Source organism: Coloeus monedula, assembly GCF_965178545.1.
Source record: "Coloeus monedula genome assembly, chromosome: 1".
In the NCBI taxonomy this organism is placed as follows: domain Eukaryota; kingdom Metazoa; phylum Chordata; class Aves; order Passeriformes; family Corvidae; genus Coloeus; species Coloeus monedula.
Genome location: NC_138781.1, coordinates 85199537 through 85226995, shown reverse-complemented (window position 1 = coordinate 85226995; position 27459 = coordinate 85199537). Strand labels below are relative to the sequence as shown.

Genomic DNA, 27459 nt, shown 5'->3' with positions numbered 1-27459 from the left:
AATAACTTGCAATTTGCCTGCTCACAACTACAGTCCCCTTTGCCAATATCAAAAAATAATCACGAAAACCACTAAAAGATATGCATTCAGTTTTAAAGCACAAAATTCTTGGGTTCTATAAAACATATTTCTAGCAACTTACTTTCACTGGCTGAATAGTCCTGTGGATCGAGTATCCCTGATTCCTGCAGTGATCTAATACAGGAGTCCACCAGCTCCAGACCAGTGGTGAGTTCATCTTCTATATCCTTCTGACCATCTGTAATAAAGTTAACAGCATAAAAATGTAAAAGAAGGGCAAAACCGTAAAACCATTTACAAGACAAAAGCTACAACTGGTTACATGTGCCTAAGCATTCACAGCTAATGAAGGAATGGAGGCCACACATTCACAGGATGCTGGCCATACTGGAAATTGTACCATCCTTTGAAAGTGTGGCCTTGGATTAATAAAAGAAAAATGAGATTATTTAGGTCTAGTCTTAAAAAAAGCCAGAGACACATTTAGCAGTGCCCCCTCTCAAAACTCTACATTAGTTTCAGGGTACTTTTTGTCAACCCTAACAACTTTTGCCAAATCTTATCACTTTTTAAGTAGAGTTCTCACACACTAGCAATGAGAAAAAAACACACAAAAACCCCAGCAAAAACCTCCACATACATAAATGTGCTTTTCCCCTCCATCTTCTTTAGGTAAAAATGATCCTTCTGGGAGAGAATATAAGTAATACAGATACGTAGATAAGTACATTACCTTGTGTTTGCCAGTGAAACTGCTCTTCTGTTGAACTGGAAAGAGAAAGAAAAAAGTGATCATTTTAAATTAAATTAGTAGTGTGCCATGAATATTCAGATATAAATCTATTTGGAAGGAACTGATTTAACAGAAGAACACACTTAAGAATAAAACATACTTAGAATACAAAATTTTATATATATTTTTAATTAATTACTTATACAGCATTCACTCAGCTGGAGGGAAGCATCTTTATTTCTTTATCAAGTAATTTGACTCATACATATAGAAATTGCCCTCTTGGTCTTGATACACAAACTACACTATTTCAAAGCAAAAACATTAGCATTCTTCAGCTTTTCTGGATCCTTCCATTTGTCTGATTCTCCGTGTTTATAGAGAAAATTATAAATTGCTTTCTCAAGTAAATAGTTACATGTGATTTCTGAAAGAAATTACAAGTATAATTCCTGGTTCTACTGATTATTATGTGCATTTTTATATTACTCAAATGTGCAACTAAGTTAATTCAATTGGCCTACACAGGAGAGTAAATTTAGATGTGTTTGTGCTTCTATGTACAAGCACTTAAGCAACAGAAGGTCTTAATTTTAAAATACTGAGCATGCACACCAGAGGATGGGTTAGGAAAGGTACTTTTTTTTTTTTTCAATAAAATGAATGATACATTTAAATGAATGATAAAATGAATTGTATAGTCAATTAGGCAATGACTACACTTTCCTCCAAGGCATGTTCTGTTTATGCTTCAATATAGGTCTTCCTCACATGACAAGACAATACAGGTCTTCCTCACGTGACAGGAATACAAAAAGGATTAAAGTTACTCAGTACTGACCATTCCTTAGGTAAAAGTGAACTGATTATTACACTCATGATTGAAAGATTTTTCTGTACATTTTCGTAAGATACTTACAGGGGAGAACAACATTGTCTGTTGCATCCCCCAGTTAAAAAAACAAAGACTGAAATTATTTTAACTTTTCAAACAATTATATTTATTTCTTTCTGATGTTGAGACTAAATGCTCTTTTGGATGAGTAAATGGATTTAAATCTCTAATTGTTTTCCCTTTTCCCAGCAGATGCTGGCTCACTTATGAATATGTCAGCACACCTCCTACTATCTATGTTCTGAACAATAATAATAATGTAAATTAAATCAAATGCTTCTTTGTGGAGGTCTATTTTTACAGTAAAGAACTTGTGTCAATTATTTACCAGACTTGATAGTGTTAAAGAAAAAGAATTGCCTAATTTACATAAGAATAGTTCTAAAAGGATTTTTAATTTCTACCTGGCATCATAAATGTTAACCTGAGAAGTTCAAATCTGTACATCATCATAAATTTCCTAATATCTCCGGTCTGTGGTTTATACAGACCCTTTGTAGTGAGACGTCACAGATTTAGAAACCAGTCCTTTGATGAGACAGTGAACTAAAATTCTTACATTCAAGTCCACTGAAATTAACAATATTGAAGATAAATGTTGCCAGAGTCCTTGGATGAACAATAACTGTGAAGTGCTGAACTGAAAAAAATTACTTTAATTTAAATTACCTTTTGAAATGAAGTCCTAGTTGTGACTAGGGACAGTGGCTCTTTTTGAAATAACACTTTTTCCAATTTTAAATTCCTTTTGTCTAATTTTCACATTTACTAAATAATTGCAGCTTCATCTGACACACTGGGACTTGAGAGCAATCTTCCTGTCTGTAAATAGCACAATCCATAATAAGTAATGTAGTACTTTCCACTCTAGAGTCCCTCTTCCAGCATCCAGATGTCCGTGTGATAGATACCACCTCAGCAGCCAGAAAAAAATGTAATATCTCAGGTGGCATTCTTGCTGGCAGATTGAATTACTAGATGTTACTGGCAAGAACACCATGATGCAAAAGCCTATGCCACCTCATCCAAGTAAGTTAGAAAAGAAAATCAAGTCTGTGCATAAGCAGTGAATTATCATTTCCAGGAATTCCAGTTTAGCCCTTTTTAAGTAGCAAACTTGTACAAAATGTAACAACGTTCATTATGTTCAAGGAATCACTTGTGGTTGATTCATAGTAATCCCCAATATCACTTGTCTGACTTCAACAGAAACACTGTACTGTATTCATATTAATCTTAGGGTCACAGTGACTACGTTTTGACTCCATTTTGGCTTTTCCAATTTTAGTCATGCTTCTCCTCACCACTACTGTAATGGTCTTTCAATAAATAATGTAGCTCTTACAGTCAAGATAGCAGATCCACTATCAGAATTTTTATCCTAATGCTACCTTCTTATTCAACACGCAGAACATGAGCCAGGCTGCCCAGGGCAGTGGTGGAGTCATCATCCCTGGAGGTATTTAAAAGATGTGCAGATGTGACACCTGGGGACATGGTTTAGTGGTGGACTTGACAGTGCTGGGTTAATGCTTGGACTTGATTTGTCTTTTCCAACCTAAAAGATTGTATGATTCTCTATTAAAATTGTATTTGCTCCTACAAGGATATCAATATATTCTAGTATGAAAAGAGTGCTCTTCTCCTTAGTTAAATTCATGCTCTTTCGCTTTTTAACAATCCAGTATAGTAGGATATTGAAGCTGCCATTTCTTGGTTGTAAACCAATGCCAGAGCCTTGCACACAAACATTTAAAGGGTTTCCCTAGAAAACTTTATTTGAATTTGCCATAGTTTTAATTTAGATACTATTTTTCTTTTCTCCTTTTGCCTTTTTTTTTTTTTTCTTTTTTTGTAACTGAGATTCCCCTGCTTTTAGCTTTAAAAGGATTCCTGACTGAAGCAACCTGACGTGTTTGTGCAGGGAGCCTTTAGGCTGTCACACAACTGTGCCAAATCTGTTTGAATGAATAAAAGGGCATGCTTTTTTGTCCTTTTCTTATAGGTGTTTCCGAGCTTCATAAAATATCAGTACAATTGACTGTATAGTTACATTGAATACATAAAAAGACAAAAACCAATAATTACCAGAAGTATTGTCCCTAATAAATTTTTCTGCATGTTCAGTGAAACATATTTTTGCTTCATATTTTTTCTAAAGAAGAATGCATTAGCAACCACTTTTCTGCATATTCCTATGCCTCATTATGTAAGTTTACAAACAATATCTTTGACTGAGGAAGATGAGCAATAAAATTCTTTATCAAGTTGTTCTGAACTATAGTAACTTGAGCCCATCTTAAGAGTTTGAGGAAGGGATTTTAACCAGAACTTCATTACTATAGTATTAGAAAATAGTAGCATAAAATATGACTGAGCTCAGAACTCAAGCAGGTAGAATTACTACCTCCCTTAACCCAAACTCAGAAGAATAATTATGATTTATGTATTCTTTTATTTTTGGTAGTCACTGCATCATGTATGTACTTCAAATGTTCTAGGTACAAATAAGACTACTGTTCTACTTAATTCTACCCGAGTGACATAAAGAATCCTCCATCACCATTCAACTATGCAAAACTTGATTCTTCTATGCTTATACTGTCTTTGGAAAATACAATGTATTGAAGGAAAATACCAAGGAAGCTGAATAACTTAAGAACGAGATGATAAAGCTAAAACCCAAACAAATGAACAAAACACTTGACTAAACAAAAGAAGAATATTGTTATATATTTAGTTCTAGATGTTAATGTTGAAGCTAATGAACCTATCTTCTGTAAGGATGCACTAGACTATGCTTAAAGCTTTACCTTTAATAACCACCTAGGAAAGGAGATATTCCAGTAAAAGTTGTTTTACCTCCCTAGGCAAGAATGAGCAAAGTAAATATCCATAGAGCGGTCATCTTGATTCCAGCTGAACTCACATGTTCCCATTTCTGCACACATGTCATAAAAGCACCGAAGGAGCCAGAACCCTCTGTGTGTGACCTTGTATACTGGGAGGGCAAAAGGCAAATGAGCACAGCACGCTGCAGGCAGCTCATTTTGGGGAGCATCACTTGGGGAGCTCTACCTGCCTCTGCACAGCAAGGAAACAGCAGAAGCACAAAGCATTGCAAAAATGCAGATTTTCTACAGCCAGCTGAGGATGTCTGAGTGTTATCAGCAGCTCTTTACATCAAGTTTATCCCTTTTCAGGCATGAACAGAAAAATCCCTGCCTGACCTATAGTATGTCTGTAAACAAGCAACAAACCAGGCCTTAGGAAGCCTTCATTTTTTCCTGTACCTCAAGACAAGTTAAACAAGAAGTGGGTGCCCCTTCATGATGGACTTAATAGGAATCCACCATGGTAAGATGGACTCTGTGGAGACAGCCAGCACCTGCATAACAAGGTGAGTTATGCATCAAACATCATCAAACACCTCTCCTAGCAATTTATAGGAGTCAAAAGCAGTTTTGATGGTATAGAAGTGAATGTTCCAAATGACACCAAAATAATGCTTTTCTGGACAACATTCACCATCCATATTTCTGTAAAAGTAAGCACAGTCCTCATGGGAGGTAACCCAGAGTTGGGGAATGCTGTTGAGTCCTTTGGCAGAAGAAAAGCTTCCTGAGACATCCTCAGACTGTGTTGCCATAGGGCCTGTACAAACACCCAAGGATTCGCTTCCAAAGCAGGTGCTGGGAAGCAGCAAGGGCACCTTGGACTCAGTGGAACTCCTAGAAGGTGGATGTGTGCCTGTGGCACTGGCAGCAGGGGCAATGGTAGGCAAAGGTAAGTTACACCAAACCCCAGCCCAACGCAGACATCTTGCACACTACCTGGACACAGCAGTACTTGTGGTATCACCTGGGTATAGTTTTAGACATTACGTGGCCAAATGTGAGACCCAGCCCGTTTCAGAGGAATGCCTGGATAGGTTCAGAACCATGCAGTGCAAGAAGGAGCTCCACTGCCCTGTACACACTTCTCCAGCAACAGTATTTATTATGCAGCCTGCAGAAATTCATTGTTTTCATCCCATGCACCAAAATATATCAGTGTGTGTGCACAGCAGGCCATAGCAGTTGGTATTCATTGCCTTGCTGCTCCCCAGAAGAACACCACAGCAAAGAAACTCACTTCGTGCTGCAAAGGGAGGTAGGTTTTCTTCCATTCACTGTTTCTGGCACGCTCCTTGCTTTATCACTGAGCCTGCATAAAGGCTGCCAGGGGCAATTCACACTTTTGTATTCCTCTAATTATCCAAAAAATGTTTGTGAGCCTCTCCTTTGTGTGAAGTCATTCAGTTTACAGTTCTCACTCATTTTTTAAGAAAGTGCTATAGCTATCTGCTACATCAAAATATTTTTATTGTTTTCTAAAACAATTAATGAAATTATATCTAAAACAATTAATGAAATTCTATATGACACTACTGTAGAAAAGCTATGAAAGGGTTTTACAAGGAGTTGCATCAGCACATGATCTTTCCATTTCTACAGTGGAGCTACACAAACATTGCTGTATATAATTACAAGCAGATACTCTCTCACTGGTTTTTAAATTGTTGTTTGGTTGTAGAAGGTGGAAGAAAAAAGATCCAGAAGTATTTCACAAAAGGCAAGGAGGCTGAAAAACTAGGATTCCATCTAAAGCAAAGGAGAAGCAGTTTTTAAATCAGCAGTACATTTCAGGTTATCTGCAAAATAATAAACTTTTAGTATCAACTATCTGGTGCGGAAAAAACCCAAACAATCTAAGAATAAATTTTACATTAAATAATCCTGCGAAAAGGTACCAACCCCTCAATAAATTATCATACTAAAAAACAATCCTCAAGAGCAACTTTTGGGTTTTGTGGCCAATTTAAAATTACATCAAAATCTCTGACACTGGTAGTCACTCCCTTCACCTCTATAAATGTGACACTGTAGGCTTTCTCAAATATTTAATAGCACTCTATTAGTCAGCTGTGGTATCAACTTGGCTACCCTGTCAAGAAACCCTTTTTTTGATGTTCCAACAAACCTCATCCAATCCCCCCACAATGATCCTGGAAAATGTAAAAAAAGATCCAACAAGCTAAAATAAATAAAAAATACCACCACAAACCTGCACGTATTTAACTGATGTACCTTGGAAACTTCAAACCAACTTTTAAAATTGTGACAAAGTTCTTAGCTGTAGATACCAGAAAACCATTCAGGTGGTTAATTCCCACCTTCATTAGAACAGCCTTGCTTCAAGTTCCTGCAGGGAAAGAGAACTGTCTCATTTTTTTCCTAGAAAAATTATTGTTATTCCCTAGGTGTTATGAAATCAATAGCAGAACTTTGCGGCTGAGCTACCAAAGTTTTGTACTTCTTTCCAATGATGCAGGGAAATATTTGCAGCCAAAATTCCAAATAGGTCTCAAAAATCAATGGTTTCCTCTGCATTTAATACCTACAGAAATTTGCAGACATGATTTTCCTTTAAAAAGAAGTTTGAAATTGCCCCAGTCCTATTTATATTCAATCTCCCTATGCTGATTGTGCTTAGTAAAACTGTTCTGTGTCTTCTTATTTAAATGTGATTTAAAGTTCAGGTGCTACACCACTAAGAACACTATTCAAGCACCCAGCATTCACAGAAAGGCACCAGCAGTCTTGCATTCCACAGAGTGCACTGTTTAAGGGCTTGCAAAGCAGGCACCAGACGCTATTATTTAATGGACAAAGCATAACACAGTCTGTTTCCCTGTAGTTTTTGACCATCACTCCTGAAATGGTCTACAAGAGTATCAATTACTGAATTAATTTCACACAGACCAAACCCCCAAAACACATTTACTTCAGTTTGGAATGAAGTTAGTCACCTAGGGACAGGACACTTGCTACTTAGCTTGCAACCAGCCTGTTTCCTTTAGCTTCAGCTCTGCAGGCAGTTGCTGGCATGAGAGTGGACACAGAGAATTCTTTCAGTGGAAGCCTTCGAAGCTTTGCTGTTCCAAGAAGAAGAATTTAGAGGGCAATACGCACTTTGTGTATTTATTTAACTTTAAACTTGGTAAACAATAACATTAGAGAAACAAGTACTGTGTGACTGCCCTGTTCTCACTCTTCCCCTCATGTCTCTTTCATGCCCTTACACATTCCAGACAGGATACTGGGCTAGATAGACCCCACTTCTGAATCAATACAACCTTTTTTTTATTCTTATAAAAGAATAAAAAATAAAATTATATAAAAGAAAAAAAAATTAAAGAAGCTAAAATCAAACCAAATTACTTAATTTTGTAATTTCCCATTATAAATTAATTAAGAAAAAGGATGATGGTTCACAAAAAGAAGGAATTAGCCCAGGGCTGGATTTCTGCTAATAATGTTAGTTCTTCTGGTTTGCTTCAAACCTATTTTTATTTGAGAAAGCAGCTCATTTCCCAAACCGAACATAGCTACAGAGGAGCACATTTAGAAGAGAATAGCATAAGAATATTTCAATTGCAAAAGACCTACAATGACCATTGAGTCCAAATGACCAGTCCAGGGCTGACTGAAGGTTACAGAAGGTTATCAAGGTCATTGTCCAAATGCCTCTTGAACACTGACAGGTCTGGGGCCTTGACCACCTCTCTAGGAGCCTGTTCCAATGTTTGGCCACCCTCTTGGTAAAGAAATGCTTCTTCATGCCCAGTCTGGACCTCCCCTGACAAAGCTTAGAACTGTTTTAGATGTTCTGTCTCTGGATCCCAGGGAGAAGAGCTCAGCGCTTCCTTCTCTCCTTCACATCCTGAGGAAGCTGCAGAGCAATGAGCTCGCCGCTCAGCTGGGGTGACCTGTTCACTCATGCTTCTTCCTATCCCAGACTGCTCCCCCGCCCTATTCCCTGCCTTAGCCTTGGCCACTCCCTCAGGCTCTCCCTATCGGTTCCTGTACCCCAACCCCGCCCAGGGACCGCCCCTGGGCCCCTGACAAAACCACCCCACGCTCAGACCATGAGGTCTCTCTACCTCCGGAGATCGCTGGGACAAGGTGTAAGATTAAAATCCTCTTCACCCACGCGGGGAGACCCTTCTCTACCTCTTTTGTCACCACTGCGTTGTAACGCTGCCGGCTGCTGGAGCCAGATCGTGGGGCCATCCAAAATGGACTCCGGGATGTGACTGATCGCATGGCCCTAGGAAACCCTCGCTGAGCTCTCAGGGAGCAGCAGCCTGCTAAGCTAAATCTAGCTTTACAACACTCAGCCTTCTTCAATTTTAAATTTTGCCGCTTCTACACAGCGGAGCAGTTTAGACAGCAGTGTACTATCATATTCCTTCAGTCCCAGTGGCAGTATTTGGATCTGATCCAAACCAAACAAGCATCTAAAACACAATCAGAAATGGCCAATTAGAGAAATCAATAGTGAAGAGGTAGAATCATCTCTGCCCTAAGGCAATGGAGCAGTCTGGTGCCTAAATGACACCACAGCCTATCAGTACCCATAAAACTGTGTTCTTCAATCATGCCTTATTGACAGCATTGCACAGAAAGTACGGTAATGGTTGTCATGCTTTAAAGAAAACAGTACAATACCCTAGAAGATAAAGTGAGATCTAGTTTCTTCATTCCCTCCTCCCTCTTACTCCAGTAGTTCAGCTATTAAAACACTCATGCACAATGTGATAGCACTAGATATACTATTTTGTGAGAAATCAAAGCAGTGACTAAGTTGAATGTAACCACTGGGCTCTTCCCTGTCTTTCCTATTGAAACCTCTATCGTGTATAGAAAACAATACATTATTTTAGTTAAGAAACTCCATTATAAAAGACACTACCACAGCCAAATTTTCTTCACACCAACTTTTGAAAGATGCCTTCAGGGTAAGTGTGCAGACAGTAACACTGAGGAAAGCTATTTTCCCAGTGGAGCAGAAAAAGGTACTGAAGACCTAAGACTGAGAGTGTATTTCTTGTAAGGTGCCTTAAGCAACCTGTGCTTTGATGCTGGGTAAGAAACATTCAGTGAATATGAGATTGATTCTTTTCTGAGGCACATAGTTCTGTGAGTTCTGTGAGTACTGCAGTTTGGGTGTTAACTCAAACCCTGGATGTGTGGAGACAGTCACCTAAAAATAAGAATTACCACACATTTTTTCAGTATCTTCTTCGTTCTGGTCTTTGGTACTATAACATTAATTTCTAAATAAATATGGTGTAATATAACTGAAATTCCTTTAAGGAAACATGCTTCTGTACATGAAGATACTGCCTTTTTTTTTTCTGGGATAGCTAACTGCTAGAGCAGGTAACATACCCCAGCACTAGTAACCTGAAGCTCCTCATCCTCTCAATATCAATAAACTGCACAAGGATATTCCTTCTGCAGAAGAGTTAATCCTTAACATGAAGATCAAGCCAAGAGCCTCATGCTGACCATTGTTTTAGATAAATTATTTAAAGTATGATCACACTTTATATGACTATTTCAGCTACAATATTTGTTCTGTGTTGTCATTGGTAAATAATAGAAAGGGGTTTTCTCTGTTTTGAGAGAATGATTCATTCTAAATTCAGCACTTCCTTAGGGAAATAATTCAGACAGAAGCCAGACGGCCTTCACCTTGAAGAAAGTGTATTCCATGCAGGAAATTCCCAATACCCACACACAAAGCCTGTCACTGTGTGAAATCACACATCACAGCCCTTCCCAGTTCTTCTCCCTTACAGCCGCCTCACATTAGCTTCACCCAGCTGCTTCCAAGAAACCTCCCTTCACAGGACTCTTCCTTCACCTTTGCCTCTTTCCATGTAAACAATTCTTTCCTTTTCTCTCCATTCCTTCTCCCCCCTACAGAAGAAAATACAGAGCCAGGATGTTTCTTCTTTTTATTTAGCTACTTCCTTTCCTGCGGCTTATGCCTGTTGGAGCCAGAAGTAAACTCCTACTGTGCCTCCACAGTGGTGGGAAGCCCCCTGTAACTAACAAAGAATAGTCTCAATGTCAATATATTGTCTGAATTTGGCACTGAAGAGACGGCGTGGTAGTCATATATACCTTATAGGTTGTTATTTCTGTATTCTCCACCAGATGTGTCAACATGAAACACTCCCATGAAACAGGAGCAGATTCTGCAGGAAGCAGGAAAGATTTTGTTGATCATTTTTATGGGAGAACTTGGCAACATTTGGTCCAGTCCCCACTGAAAGCTGGGCTAACTTCAAAGTACTGTCTTGGACATAATGTAGCAAGGCACGTTGGAGACTCCATCAGTATTCTGCTGTTCAGAATTTGTTCAGTTAATTCTGGTTTTTTTAACAGAGAAAATAAAAACTGGTAAAAGGTGAAATTAGAAGAGTTTGGTGAATTTAGATGAAGGAATTGAAGTCTGAGAAGGGAGCACAACTGGCTTTTATAATTTAGCAAGGCTGAAGGACAGGAGAAAAAGAAAGAGTCAGAGGAAGGACACGTGGGACAAGGACAACCCAGTTCAGGCTGGTCACTGGTCTTTTGCTGGAACTTTTAAAAAGGTATTAGAACATCACAAAAGCAGCCAATCCCATGTAATTTGAGTTGAGGTGTCAAAACTATACTCACTCTGCTCTTAGAAGGTTGTTTGGTAAGTTTATTAGAAAGAGCTGATGTTAGTTCCAGCTTCAAGGAACTGGAGGACAGCCCAGGATGATGCCTCCAGTTCTGTATTTGAAATAACCTCAATCTGTGATGCTGACAACTTGGTGATTGTTACAGAGCAGTATCCACAGAACTGCATAAAGGAGCAACTGATACCACCAGAAACACCAGGCAACAGAGAAACACAAGTTTACTAGAAGGAGGCAGTACCAAGAATCACATACATAAGAACTAATGAGTGTTAAATTTACATTTCAGTGGATGAACATAAAGGCAACAGAAAACTACTTTCTAACCTAAAATGTTAGATGAATGTAAAGGTAATTGGGTCTACTAGGTGGATGATAAGCAGCTGGATCAACCCATGAAAAATTGCTATTGATTTATGATTTTAACTATGGGAGTGAAAGTTCTTATTTTTTAACTGTCTGTTTGTATATAGAGTTGACAAATTATCCAAGTAACTGAAACAGCACATGGTAATAACAGCTATTTAGCTATATGGATAACCTTTAATCACACATTTATTATGGAAAATGACTAAAATTATATTAATGCAAGCTGACAAAAAGTAAATGTAACCTTTAGACAGATTTGGAACTTTGCTGTAAGCAGAGAGCCTTTTTATTCTGGCTTTTTCCACCACTAAGGTGCAGAGGGGAAAACCAGAATCAGTTTCCTATTAAAATAATATTTCTTCCATTATTCATTGCCTACCAGAAGAAATACAACATAGGAGATACTACACACGTCAAACTAGGTTCATAGGTCAGCCATTTAGTGAAGACAGATGTAAGAAATACATTGTATTTTTAAAAATTATACAAAGGCATTAAAGAGAATATTCCTAAAGATTAAAAGGGTATCCTTATAGAATTTTGATGAAAATATCTTACAGATATCATACTAGTAATACTGAAAGCAATAATATTTTCAATCATCTTTATTCTTTGAAGAATATTACAATATAAAATGTTGTGAAAGGTCCTCGACAACTAAACCAATCCTTTGAAATTTTGTTTTGTAAACAAAAGGATGAAATCACCTTTCTACTTATACATTCTCTACATCCAGAACATGAAGTCTCACAAGACAGTTAAATATTGAATCTTTTCATCTTGTATATAAGCTACACATTTCAGTACTGAGTTAGAACCTTGCAACAGAACTTTGTGTCCTGGTCCAGCCCAAAAGGTCTGTCAACCAGGTAAACCATGAAGGGCTGTACTAGTAGGCAGAGTTAGACTAAAACTCTGATCAGATCCAAAAACAAGTGCTCAGTCAACTCTGGAAGTTCTATATGCAGCTTCTTTGGTTTTTTTGGCTTTTCTATAACCCCTCTATTGCTCACTCTCTGAATACTGAAGCAAGTACCAAATTCCCTGTCTGAACCTATTACCATGCAGCTGATATTGCTACAGCTGAATTGCAGACTTTTTCCTAAAAGCCTGCGGCCTGTTTTGGGCCATCTTACCAATACTCATGAAAAACAAAAGCATACCCCTTAATTCCCCTATTATTGTTCTGTTGAGCTGCCAAAAAGATCATCTTTCTCTCCACAGTCAGGAGACCAAAGCAGAGAGTAAATTGGACAAGTAGTGAAAGCTGCTTGTTACTTAATTATTGCAAAATTTTCCAATGCAAATATGGCCCATATATACCAGGGAAGTAACTTCACAAATATTACAGGTTCTCACATTGCATTGAAAAAAAATGCAGGAGGCATAGCTATATACTTTTATCACTTGTAAAAATTTAAGAGACCAGTTAGTGTGTCACTTATGGTTGCACTGAGTTCATACCTAAGAACCTTTTAATAGACGAATTAAACTGCTGGGATGGCTTGTTTGATACCTGCTTTGACTGCAGTCCTCAAAGCACTTCAAATTAGCAAAGTTGTAACACTTTAAAGTGTTAAGATAGGGCAGTGATCCTCATCCTGTGTAAGGGACTGTCTAATACTTTCTGGAAAGTCTGCACAATTATGCAGAAAAATGTTAAACTGTATTTGGTAAATAAAACCACGAATTTTCTCTGCTGACTCTGCTGAAACAGCAGACAAGGGAAATGAAACCCAGATCTCAAGTAACTAGCTGAGCAGATACATTGGCAGATACAATTCTTTCAAAGTCCTTTGTTTTGGTGAAAAGGTTACTGAACCATAGGAAAATGGAGTTCTTGGCTACCTATGCAAATCCCTCTCTAGGATGCCTCAACATCACTTGTTCAAAACAACTAATTAAAATTCTTTCTTTCCCATGCCTGGTAGATCCAGAATCCAGTTAGTTTTCACTAAAGCTCATGCCGCTAAGTAGTATTTTCCTCTTCATGTTCATCTAAATCACCATGTTCCATGTTCAGAAATATTACATATACATTAAAGTTACCAGCTTTGCATTTATTTTAGCTTTCTTTTCTCTAATTACACTAAATGAAATTTAGAGGGGTTCTCAACTGAGTTATGCCATCATTCACGAACTCTGTAACTTCTTTCTCTTTGAATATCTTAATCTAGGCTTAAAAGCTGATTGTAAAATTGAGTTTTTACATTACTTGTTCAGTGCATCTTGGAAATAGTCCAATCAAAAAGCTAAATCTGTTCTCACTGGCAAAACAGAGCTAATATGAAAAGCGAGGAAACCGATTTATCTTTTTTTTCTCCCTGAATATGAATCACATAAAATCTGTTCTAGACTTCACAAAACTAATTTTTCACAGTACAGAAATGCTAAAGCTCACAGTTCAAAACTATAAGTTTGCTTAAGAAAGCAATGAGTGTTGTGGCCATTCTGAGGAAGATCAGTATTTGCAAGTTAGCTTAAGGGCTGTCAACGTCAAGAGCAGAGACAGATTTTTACTCCCCATCATGTGGTAAAACCTCTGCTCAAAGCCAGATCAATGAGTGCTGGCCGGGAGGTATTCCTACTCTTCAATTGTCAAAAATTGTATCCAGATCCTAATGCTTTTTTCATTTTAAAGAAAACAATGAGTAAGCAAAAAGTTTATGAAGAAAACATGAAAAGACCCACTGATAAAATTCTAAGAATCTCAGTTTCAACAATTTCTTGTGTTGAGAAATATAGTTCAACACAACACTGCACATGATAACTGCATAGTTTTGACTTCAATACGAAACAGCTTTGCTGTTAGGATGGACTGGAACAGAAGTGACCTGTACAGATAAAAAAATTATATCTGGCCTGTTTTCAACAAGAGTGATGTTCTACTCAGGGGCAATGGTAAGGAGAATTTGAATAATATAGTATACTCTATCTCTCATGATGAACTATATCACGTCCAGTCCAAAAGTGAAATAAACAGAGGTAATCACACATTTTGTTACTCTGTCAAGCTGAGGGTGGCAATTGCTAAACAGACATTACAAAGTATCATACCTATTTAAGAAAGGTGGAAAAAACCAAAACTAACATCTCAAGCCTAGGCTGGCTTCCAAAGCTAAAAATTCATTTATAATTCAAGAGGAAAAGAAGTATATGCACTTGATATTATTAAGGTTTCACACAGCACAATTTCTTTCATGGAGTAAAAAGAAAGGAAAAGTAGATCTGATACATCTGGAATTCCATTGGGCATTTAACCCATTATCAGATGACATTGCCAAGTTAATAGCTTCAAAAATGAAGTGGGAAACAGTACTAGATTTGAACACTGTGCATAAAAAGGGCCAGACAAGAGACAGTCAGTGGTGTTAAACTGAAGCTGAGCAAGAGAGAAGCAACCCAGCATTCCCCAAAAGTCAGTCTTGGGGGAGTACAGTTTTCCACAGAAGTATGCAAGACAAATTCAGGCACCTTGAAAATGAGGCAAGATCAGTACTTGAAACATATTAAAGCAGTTGTTTGGGATCAGATAAGACTGGACTTCTTGACCTCTGTCTAAAACTAAACACTACTAAAAATTGCATGTGAAATTTTGGTGATACACACTAATAATGGCCACAAGCTTTGTGTCCTATTTTTCTTAAGTCATTGTTTTCACCACTGAAAAACAGGAAAATTTGAAAACATATTCTTCTGCAGTACTGTGAGCCCCTAACACCTTTAAAGTTTCCATATTACACATAAAGGCTGCCTTCTCAAGATTGTCATGCTCTATGAAGTCCTCTTTACAATAGCAGAAGCACTTTCAAGAATTAATACATAATTAAAATAATCTGCACAAGTACCCAGGTTGCACTCCATCACCGAGTGACTCCCCTGTGTGCCAGGTCAGTTCCAGGCAGCTGCAGAGCACAGAGCTGGAGACACTGACAAGAGGTGACCTCAGCATTGACAGCCAGCACCCTCACCTGCCTTTCTCACAGGGAGAGCTGACCTCGTGCCGGGTGGAATCCCAAAATACCGAAGTGCATGAGTGAACATATCATCAGTAGTAGGAGAAAAGGACCAAGGATTCCCTGTATAGCTACATGAGGAAAAACTCTCCTACAGCAGATGGTGTTTGTACACATGGTGGCCTGACTGCCCAGTTAACTCCTGTCCACTCTGTGAAAAACGAGGTTCACTCTCCTGTTAGAATTTAAAGAGTTTAATATAAAGACAATAAGAGACACATAAAATAAAGCAAAGGGATAACGGCCGGGTGCCTTGGCGCTCTGCCAAGAGCACACCTGATGCTCGAGGTGAGTCCTTTTTATACCATTTTTACTGTCTGTTCTCTATTCATATTAAAACTTTTCCAGGAATTGATCTGCATGGCCACTCCTTGGGTCCGCCTTTTTAGAGCATGCGTAGTCTTCGGCCTTGTGGTTTTATTTCTTTTTATTCTTGGGGTTGGGCCCGCTAGGTAAGGGTCGATAGTAGGGTGGATCTCTTAATTCTCCAGACAGTCAGGGCTGATTGCAGCTTTGGCCTCTTTGCCCCCCGGGCAGAGCAGTGATAAGGGCTCTCGGACCCTCCTGGCCGCCGTTCTCCGGGCGGAGCAGCCTTTGGGCCCTTTTGTTCTCTGGACAAAGTGTTGATTAGCAGCTCCTTGGGCCTCATCCTCTGCTCGCTTGGAGGTTATTTTACTTGCTCACACTTGCTAACATTCTTGCTAAAACGAGAGAAAACTACATCCACACAGCAAAAAGCATTTCTAACATTATATAATATCTACTTTAATAATTTGCGAGAAGCCAATACTATAATATATGTTTGTAACAACTCCAACCCAAAACAATAGGGTCTTCTGACAGAACTTCAATGTTGCTGCTACCAGCACCTGTGCTCAAAGAGCTGTACTTCCAAAAACCTTTAACATGAGTTACCTGGGGGTTTTTTTAGATTTTTTTTTCTGTTTCCTTTTTTTCAGAACTATTATCTCTTCCTCCCATCTCCTGCCTATTATAAAAGCATTAATGGAACCTGTGACAAGACCAAGCACACTGGAATCTCAAATACAATTATCCAATGAATAAATATATTTATTGCAAACAATTAATGGATCCTTTTATTTTTTCCTAAGCAGATTTCAGGTCCAGATTTTACTCAGATCAGTAGGAGTTGAAGAAAGTAGATTACTATGCAAGCGAGGTTGTCCATAAAACATGACATTAAAAATGTTGGTATATTAAGCAACTTGATTCCAAGTATATGAAGCAGCTATATTTTGCGCATGTCTGTAGTTAGATTAGACACATAAATTTAACTCCTGTAAACCCAGAGCTAATGCTGCTTAGAAAAAACAGGTGGTTTGTTCTGGCTTGTACAGGGTGCTTGGCCTTACTGTTGGTGTTTTCCTAACCAGGACATCATAAGTAAGAAGGCCTGGCTGCATTTAAAATCCAGACTCAAACTGCATTGCAGACAGGAAAAAGAGAAGGTGAATGCAATCCCTATTTTGCTTCGAAACTGTGCAGCTATAACCTGGAATCATTGGGACAGCAGGAACAGCAGACCATGATACCATCTTCTCAGAGCTGAGTTACATTTTCAGAAATATATCTGAAAGGAAAGGATTCTTTGAATAACTTCTTCAGCAGAGGGCAACGAGACATATCATCATCATTAGCATCACCTGAGAACCAACTGAAACTCGTGACCAGAAGCCTGCCTTCATGGCAATTCACTCTTTAGAGCTCTGACACAAGGTATGCATGTGACAGATCGGGCAGCCTTTCTCACCGCTCCAGAAGACCGACCTGCTAAGCACAAGTGCGGCATCACTTGAAGTGAAGGGCTATCTGACATAAGATGTGTTGTAGTGCTAGGTTTGGTTTAGCAAGCTGCAGCTTTCCCTGGGAGCTCAGCGGAGCTGCCTAGGGCAGGGCAGCCATCTCGCCCTCCCACAGCCCTTTTCGGACGGCTCCGCAGTTTTGCTCCGGCAGCTCTCAGCTCTACAACACAGTGACGGCGAAGGAGGCAGGAAGGGTCTCCCCATGAGGGTTTAAGAGGATCTTTAATCTCACATCTTGTCCCAGCGATCCCCAGAGGCAGAGAGACCTCGTGATCCGGGTGCAGGGGTGCTCAGGGGCAGTACATGGGCAGAGTTGGGGTACAGGAACCAAAAGGGAGAGCCCGAGGCAGTGGCCAGGGTAGGGGAACGTGGCGGGGGAACAATGTGAAAGGCATTTAATAAATGAATCGCTGGGAAACATAACACCACAAAGATGGGCACCTTTCCCTTTCTCCTTCAAGCCCTTTGTAAGTTTGTATCTGGGCAAAGAATAAATTATTACTTCTGGAAAAAAAATACTAAAAAAAATTAATTCCTTGTCAGTCTATAACTAGCTCAGGACATTTGACATAATTACTGTGTGTGGCAAATTCAGCTTTATGGGGGTAGCTGACCACACAGTTATTCTGTAGTTTTCACTTTCTTCCACAGGGCTCAAGCTTATCTGTTAACCCAAATAAATTTGTGACATCTGTCCTAATATTTTATGAAAGCTTTGACCACCTGAATGAGTCCATAAAAAGCTGGGCCCTATGACAATGTGGATTACACCTGCCCTGAATTCAGCCTTCTTTCTCCATATCCCAAACTGCCCCAATCCTATTTTACATCTTTCATGCCCCCAGCAGGAATCTCAAACTGTCAGATTCCATCTTGTTCCACGGCAGTGTATGTTCCCTGTGTCTTAACTGACTCTATCAGAGCCATCAGAGCCAAGAGTGACCACAGCTCAGACACTCCACTATTGCCACTGTACTTTTCTGGGCCTACCACACTGACTTTAAGTGCATTTGCCTTTCCTTCCATTTCAGTTTGTCACTGCTCAGTGAGAAACTGAATGTGGATAAAATGCTCTGCATTGGAGTGCCAAATAATATTGCCTTCTTTAGGAGTACAAACTGCTCTCAACTTCTCAGGCAAACAGACTAGCCAGGGTCAGCACACCTTGTTGGTCCCACTCATGACACGTGGTACCACAAGGTGATCCACTTGACAGCCACAATCTGGCTACAGAAGTCACAGGATACTAGACCTGTCAGACAAATAGTTCCCCTACAAATTGGGCACGTCTATGTAGCAAGTTCTAGACATACTTACGGAAGCAAAAATATTCAGATAATTCTGTAAGACTAGAATATGGCCCAATCAGTAGAGAAGAGGTTTATTTCTGGTTTATTTATTTATTTAATTAATGAAGCTACCCTCACTCTTCACATCACAGTATGAATCACATTTTAAATTAATTTAACCTTATAAATATTCCAGTCATAAACGTTTTTTTCTATCCTTCTCTGACTTCCATGTTTAAATTCTATTCCAGCATTTTATCAATTTTCAGCTTTAAGATTGTGAGTAATACTTTGATTTTTATACAAATGGATTACTGGATCCACAGCTGTCAGTACAATTATGGCCAAGAACTTTGTAGCCTGAACAAAACTACAGAAACATTTAAATAGAGCCTACTTAAATGAATAGCCAGTAAACTAATATTCCTGGTAAAAATAACATATTTCCAGGAAGACCGTTATGAAATATGTTTTTATTGTCCATTAAGTATGGACTTTGAAATTGTGAACTACTATGTATAGACATATGTGGAATACAGATTAGGTACAGCAGCAGTAATTTTAGGACGGTATTATGTCCTAAAAATTCAACAAAGCAATACATAAAAAGACATCTAAACAGAATGAGCTACGTACTTCAGGACTGAATGCAGGTAACAGTAAATTTAAGAGATATTACACATGTGAGGTAGAAGAGCTATACAGTGAAAACCAGAAACATGTGCTACAAGTTATTTCTCTCTCAGTGAGCCAGACCCAAAATTAATACATTTGGTGCTCAAAATGAAGTTACAATGAGGCCTTGCATCTGAAAATCCTGCATTTATATAGCATTCATAACTAGACTCACCAAAGTTTCCAAGTCCAATATCGTTCACATCTGAACTGTTGTTTTGTACCCCCTTGTGAGGCTACAGGAAATTAAGAAGTTGTTCTTAGCACATCTATCCCCTAACATCTATTGACTCTCTTCATCAATTCAAGGGAAAGGCAGCTGGGCAAAAATGCCACATGAATTACATCAGTGTGGAGATGAGCATTTTGAGCATCGTAACTTAACTGTGCAGATGATGGGACAGAGTGCAGCCTCAGCAAGTTAACAGATGATGCAAAATTGTGAGATGCTTTTGAGAGACCAGGGGCTTGTGCTGCTATTCAGAGAGATCTCAACAGACTGCAGAAATGGGCTGACAGAAACCTCATGACGTTCAACAAGGGGCAAAGGAGGAACAACCCCATGCACCAGTGCAGGCTGGGGTCTAACCAGCTAGAAAGAACCTTTGCAGAGAAGTCCTTTTGGGTAATAAGCAGCACATAAACCAACTGTGTGACCTTGCAGTGAAAGGTGGCTTACAGCACCTACAGCTGCCTGAAGAAAATCAAGGCCAGTGAGCTGAGGGAGGTGATCCTTCCCCTCTGCTCAGCACAGGTGAGGCCACACATGGTGCACAGTGGCCTGTTCTGGGCTCCCCAGGACATAACATACAGAGACATGCTGGAGTGAGTCCAGTGAGGGGCCACAAAGATGACAACTGCACTTGAGTCACTGCAATGCAAAGAAAGGCTGAGAAAGCTGAGAAGGCTTCAAGCAGGAGAGGCTTAGAGGGATCTTACCAACCTGTATAAGCACCTGATGAAAGGGAACAAAGAAGAGCCAGGCCTCTCAGTGGCAGTGAGAGGACAAGTGGCAATGAGCCCAAATTAAGACTGAAGAAAATCCACTTAAACATGAGGAAAATGGTTTTACAGTTAGTAACTAGAACAGGTTGGTCAGAGAGGTTGTGGAGCCAGCCCCACTGGATGCAATCTTGAGCAACCTGCTCTAGTTGACCCTGCTTTGAGCTGGCACCAGACACTTCCACAGGTGCCTAATTCTAAACCAGAATTCAAACCTAGGCATGCTGAAAAGTGCAAAATAGACAAATAATTCAACAAAAATGCTAACAGATCATTGTCTTCAACCTATACATGCAACTTTGTGGCCATGTGCTACACAGAGGAAGTATGAATTTCCTCTGTTGAGAAAGTAAAGTGTGAACTCGAAGTGCAGCCCTCAACCCTTAACCACAGTGGTTCCCCTGGCTGAAGCTCAAGTGCTGTCTGTCTCACCCAACACATGTACCTGGCGTACATCACAAGGAGTTAATTCAAAAAAATGCACTTGCTTTTGGAATAGAAGGATGGCACCAGCAGGTACAGCACTCTCTGACTGCTTAACAACATATGGCTTCATTTCGATCTAGTCTTGAGGATGCATACATGGGAAAAAATGTCATGTAAGTTATCCTTGTAAGCCCCCTCTCTTGCTGTTTGCTATCACAATCAGAGACCTAATTAAGAAGACTCTCTATCATTATTTTTCAAATTAAAAGTATTTTGAAGACAATGTAGATACATTTTTCAGAAGACAGAAAGTGATGTTCATATTTGCAAAAGGAAGTACAACCACAAACATAAAGAATCTGAGCAGAATCCCACTGTCCTGGAACACAGGTTCTTTTAGGTTTCAGAGCTCAAATGGATGATTGTCCCATAATCTAATGGTCAGCTGAAAGAAACTGAGATTTGATTTAAAACTGAGAAGACATCCTGAAAATAAGAAATGTTTGCAGCTCCCAAAACCCCTTGCCAGCACATATCAACTTAGCTGGATCATAAGCAAGCATCGGAAATACCACTTCTATTTTCAGAACATCATGCATCCAGGATGAAAGCTGGGTTCCTCCCACATCTAAATTGCTCAGTAAATCTTATATTTCAAGAACAGTCTCATGATAAATGTCAATTTTGTGCTAACTGCATTCTGCAAATATTTAAATTGAGATGTGTACAAAAAACCAGATACGGTTTTTTGATCTGAGGATGTACCTTGGCCAAGCAAGAAAAACATTTAAACCATGAGCTACATGGCTACTATTCAATCCAGACTGAGTTGGGAAAAGATGTTTTTGTATACCCTTAAGATGAGTCAAAAATGAAACTTTTCATATAAGTGGAATGATTAAATATGAAGGTATATGATACTACAAAATAATTACAGTTAGAACTTGGGGAAAAAATTAATAGACAGATGGTCTCTACTTACTCTGAAAAGTTAAAAAAATATTATGATCATTCTAATCCCTGCACAGCAAACTATTTTTAAATTCCAGATTTTTGTGATGTATTAAAAAATAATCTGTTCAAATCAGATAGGCATGGAAAGTGAAAGCCTTGTCCAATTTTTCTGCCAATGTTGATTTCAATTAAAATTATCTTTACCTGACACTTAACTATTAGAAATCTTTTCTTTCATGAAAAGTGTGACATCAGTACTCTCTTCTAATTAGAACAGGGGTTGCTACTAAATAGTATCTTTTATATATGAGTTATATCAGCATAGAAAATAGAAAAAACTACAACTCTGAGGCAAACAAGCTTATCATTCAAAAGAATCAAAACCATTATTGGGTTCTAAATCTCAGAACTGAATAAATATCTATCATGACTACACCTCTAAAACTGCCTGATTTTTTATAGCTATGTTCTTCTAGTGCACTCAGCAGGGCACAGGCAGATGACAGGATAAGGATCTCGTTTTATTGTCTAAATTGGAATCCAAATTGGAAAGGCTGCGTCCCCAGCTAGCTGGTCTGTGGATTAAAATTGAGTGGGTAGTTTCAGTTCAATTTTTCCACAGACAAAACAAATAATAATTAAAGAAAGACAGCTTGGTTATCAGTATTAGTGCAGTACAAGGCAGGCCTGGAGATGATCTCTGTCTCTGTAACATGATTTCCTACTGTATATTCTTGAAAATAAGTAAGCCTAAAAATTAGTGCCTAAAAATTAGTACCTGAATATTCAGAGCATTTTAGTCTTTCCTGTACTTAATATCCTCTTTATGAAGTCAATATATTCCTCTTGTTTCTAGAAATTTGTAATACATTAAGAGAAATCAGAGGCCCTTAGAGCACGTACTGTCTATGCAAAATTCTGAGTTTGTAGCTGTATCAAATAACGAAGGGCAAAATCTGAGTGGTACACAGTAAGTACTGCTGCTAGAAAGGCATCTCTAGGAAGTCTGGATAAAGCTACTGAAGATGCAAATACCGACTTTCTCTCACTTACAAAATATTGTCAAATCATTATGACAGTGCATGCACAGCTGTACATAAATGTTTAGTAATGATGATGGTACCCTTGCAAGAAATGAAAGAATAAGGATAGAATAAGTGGCTCCAGAGTTAACTTGACAGAAAAAAAAGCTTGTTCTGCAGAGATCTATAGATAGTAAATAATATAACTGGTTATTGAAAGCTATTTTATTTTTAAAATATTTGAAGGCATTTTATAGTATAATCATTATGAAGAGGCCAAAGAGAATTTTGGCTAAAAAAATTCAAACTGCATAATCAAGTGGAGAATAATATACACAGATTGAAGGAATGTTTCTAAATGGAAACATTATGGGAATATATTTTGAATAACATTACTTACTACCCAATGTTTCTTAAGCTCCAGCTGCAAAAATCTGTAACGTTTTTATTTAATAGCTGAAGCTATTGCATTTTACTTGCTCTACAGAACTCATGTCTCTCCTTGGGTGTCATTTCCTGGATTAAAAGATTAAGTTAAAAAAATTTGTTTTGGAAATAAATGTTTCAACCGGCAACTGCGGACAGTGTATGAATCTTGTGCTTCCTTATCAGCTAGAGAGAACAAACTCCTAGAAGACATCTGAAGTAGATCAAAATTCTGAAGGAAAGGAGCCAAACTCTGCCAGTGTTCAGAAGTGTTTCCTTAAAGCTATGGAACGGTGAGATATATTATCACTGTATGTCATATTCACAAAAGTCACAAAATTGGCACTTAAAAGAAACTACATGCTGTTCCACAAAGGCAAAAGGCCATTCACTGGACAGTTAACAGTAAGCACATACTGAAGGAAGGGAGCTGTTTTTTCCTGCTTCTATCTCTGAATATTATATACTTCTAAATTACTTATTGTGAGTAATGTAGAACTTAATCAGGCTAATCACCATCGAGTGTTGCAAAGTGCTGTGATGCCGGATTGTTCTTCCTTATGAGCCCATTTGCCAGGAAAAATGAAAGTGATTACATGTAGAGTTCTCAGCAATGTGAACTTTGAGCAAGCATAAATACTTTAATTTTCATATTGTATTTTTGCTAAAGCTATAACACTGACACAGGCATGAACCACATGCTCCTAGTTCCTTAAGTGTTTTGGGCAATTTCACATAAACCTAAGAATGGTGCCGCATCCTGTAAAATGGACAAAACTGCGATGCTGTTTTTTTGATGATGGACAAAAGAACTTAATTGAAAAAGGAGAACATAAAGGTCTTAGCTTTATTATAAATGACTGTAACAACTGTTAATGTTGAATACAGCATCACTCACCAGACTTGGCAAATCTTTGTATTTCCTGTTTGAAGGGATCATCCACCCTATCAACAGGCTCCCAGAGCAGTCCCTGTACCCCTTCATCTCTACATCTTACGCTTTGTGGTAATCCAAGCCATATGGCTCCTACCTGCACTTCCTCAGTTGAGCCCCTGAACGGTGGGGCAGCCAAGTGAGGAGAGCCTGCTTAGGTCTGTAAGCCCTTCACAACTGATTCTCAGAAGTAACTCAGCCACCAGTGAATACTACTACAGGTGCTAGGAATTGCTGAACTCGCTGCTGTCTCTCTGTCAAGCCTTGGTGTAGAAAGTATGGTCTCCTGATACTGTCTGATTGTTAAAAAAACCCCAAAAAACAACAAAAGGCAAAAGGCAAGCTGTCCCCCTTTCCCCTCAGAACTGGATACTGTCACAAACATTTTGAACATCCTGCACACCTGCAGGCATATTAAAAGCTACAGAAACAGATTTGTCTCAACTGAAAAGTAATCTTGACACTGCTCTGATTCAAACGTGAGAATCTAATATATTATACAGTCCAAACTACTTAAAAATTTGATTAACAAAAAGAGAAGATTGTGGGTTTTTAATGGAAACAAAAATTTAATACAGAAACCCCTACATTCAGTTAATAGGTTAATTTATTCCAGGATCTTATAAAAAGAATGGTGAATTATTTACAACAGATAGCAAATGCAACACCTTACAAGGCATGTGAAGGGCAGTTACAACAACTCCAACACTGGCTCATCTGCCCATGATCTCGATCTCAAATGCTGATTCCAAAACCCTTCTGTCTCAATGAATTTAAAAAAGGTCAAGGTTAATCTCTTACTCAATTTACACTTAAAAAACAATTAGATTCACAATGAAATTTAAATCATACAGTCTAGTTAGTAACTTATATTTAAGCCTGTATTCTGGTAAGACAATTAATTGTAAACATACTGACTGGCTGAACTATGCATGAATATTCAAGTACTACTAGTAGGCTTGCTTATTTCAAAAATACATTGCATGCTAGACTACGTAGCTACTTTGTTCACATCACTTGTAGTCTAGTTATCAGACTATAACTTGGCTCAAACTGCAAATTGCTTTAAAGAACTCTGGTCAAAAAAAAAGTACATTATTCTAAGCATAAATCTGTAGGTAAATCATGCCCGAGTAACAGCCATGGAAGCTGAAATTCTGTTGAGGGGCTCTACAGCAAGAGTCAGGGGAAACAACTTTATGAAAGTCTGTTTACAATTTTTGCTTTAGTCTACCTTATTCTTCCACTTGCTGAATCAATTGGTGGGTCTGTTAAGATATTTTCTCTTTGCAGTGACCTAAAGAGGTCCAAATGTCAGTCCATAACAGTGTACCAAGAACTGTTATTATCAAACCAATTTGATTGCCTTCCTAGATCTAAAGTTTCACTTTTAAAATTAATGGTAGATACAGTTTACACAATGCCATTTTGAATAATATTTTCAGATAGAAAATAGGATTGGGCAGAATCAAAGCACATGTAGGGAAATGGCCGACATCTTCAGCAGCAAATGGGGACAGTACGTAGGACAACTAACATAATTTTCACTGATGAGCTGGAAGAAAGTATTACAATGACTTTACAAAGCTTGCTGATGACTGTAATTGGCAAAATTATTAGATGTGAAGGAAACAAGTGGAAAGACAAATTGTGATTACTTTCCTAGGTATAAATGTGTTTTATTACAATCAAAAGAAGACTAATTCATTAAACAATAAAGAATTCAGGTCTTTCCTGAAGAATGAAGAATGGATCTTAGAAAAACAGTTAAAGAGGATTTTAGGTGTCATGGTTAAATATCTGTCTAGTTAAGCCATATGCTGTGGCAGAAGAGCAAATTTTAAAACCTTGGATGTAAAAAGAACATAAAAAATAGTGGAGAAAATTCTATTTCAGTAAAAGGGTTCCAGAAATATTCTTGATATTCAAATATTGCTTAGAGAGATCAAATTCAAAAGGGGTCATTGAAAGGACTGGAGGAAAAAAATGAAGAATAATACAAATTAAACTGATGAAAACGCCTCTGTATGACCTATATGATTAAAAGGCTTTGTTTGATCAGCTAATCAAGAAGATTGAGAGGTTTTCTGATTACAACATACGAAGCTTTCTCCCAGTCAAGGCACTAGGGTTTTCTTCTAGCACAGAAAGCAGAACAGGAGAGCATTACAATAGCAAGCTCTCCCTTTGAATAATCTGACATAAATATTCATGAAGGTACGTAACCACCAGAGCTGCAAACTACCGAGGGCACTTACAGACTCTCCATCCCATAATGCCTACAAACCAAGAGTTTAACATTTCTCTGGAAATTATGTGAGGTAAACACATGTTACACAAATACATATAAACTGAGTGAAATTAAATGGCTTAAGGTAAATGAGAAGTCAGATCTCAACACTCAAAGGGTCATTTCTGTCCATGATACTTTTAAAGACTGCACCCAATTTTTATCTCCGTAACAGGGAAAGTAATCTATCCATACACAGAATTTAGTGATTATGTTGAAAACCAGAAAACCAAGGGCAAAAGTTAGACACAGTTTTCACTATTGATATTTAGTAAGTGGATTCTTGAACTCCAGTGGCATCTATAATGTCCTGATGGCCGTGGCCTAGACTTCACACTCAACTTGTCTCCAACATCTCCTCTACTCCATCAGAATTCTGCTGTGCTTCAAAAACAACAGCATGGAACTCTGTCTTTAGGACCAACTGCATAAGAAAGGCAATTAGTGTGTACAGCATAGTTCCCAAGTGCTCTATGAATGCCAAAACAAGCTAGACTTAGTTTATATGAAAAGCCAGTTTCTGCTCTATAAAGTATCCAAATAATATGATGATGGGTGAAGGAGGCAAGAGGTAGAAGAAAAATAGGTGCCATGAAGCGGCCTTTCTTATGTCACTTAGGCTGTCTTCCAGTTCTGACAGCCTTCCAGCTCTCATTCTCAACCTGCTCTGTAACCATCAGAGAATGCTCTCCATTTTATTCAGCAACCATGACAGAGTATATAGCTAACTTTTGCAGCCGCCTCACAAACACAGCAGATATCTGATCTGACAACTAGGTGAGCTGAAAGTTGACTTTGGACCTTAGCAATCAGCTTGTCCTATTCCTCTGCAAAGAGTCTCACACAAACATTTTTAAAGGACAAAAGTGCAACAATGCATATGTTGAAATCATTTAGGTCTTGTATGTACTTGCATAAGAGGTTCAGACTATTTACATCAAGTTTTCTTAATTCTCAGCAAGATACAGAATGAATAAATGTTGTCAACTGCCACGGGCAATCATGAATTGATGGGAAATCAG

The 27459-nt window shown here is 38.4% G+C and overlaps 1 protein-coding gene across 1 annotated transcript in view; it reads right to left on the bottom strand.

Annotated features, from left to right (window-relative positions):
• The window catches only part of CTNND2 (catenin delta 2), a gene marked incomplete at both ends in the record, with an annotated part of 531585 nt that overhangs the window by 315587 nt on the left and 188539 nt on the right, over positions 1 to 27459 (bottom strand). Inside the window, 2 exons of the mRNA XM_082277797.1 lie at positions 143 to 259; positions 755 to 789. Of these exons, the coding sequence (XP_082133923.1) occupies positions 143 to 259; positions 755 to 789 (152 nt within the window). The remainder of the gene's footprint in view (positions 1 to 142; positions 260 to 754; positions 790 to 27459) is intronic.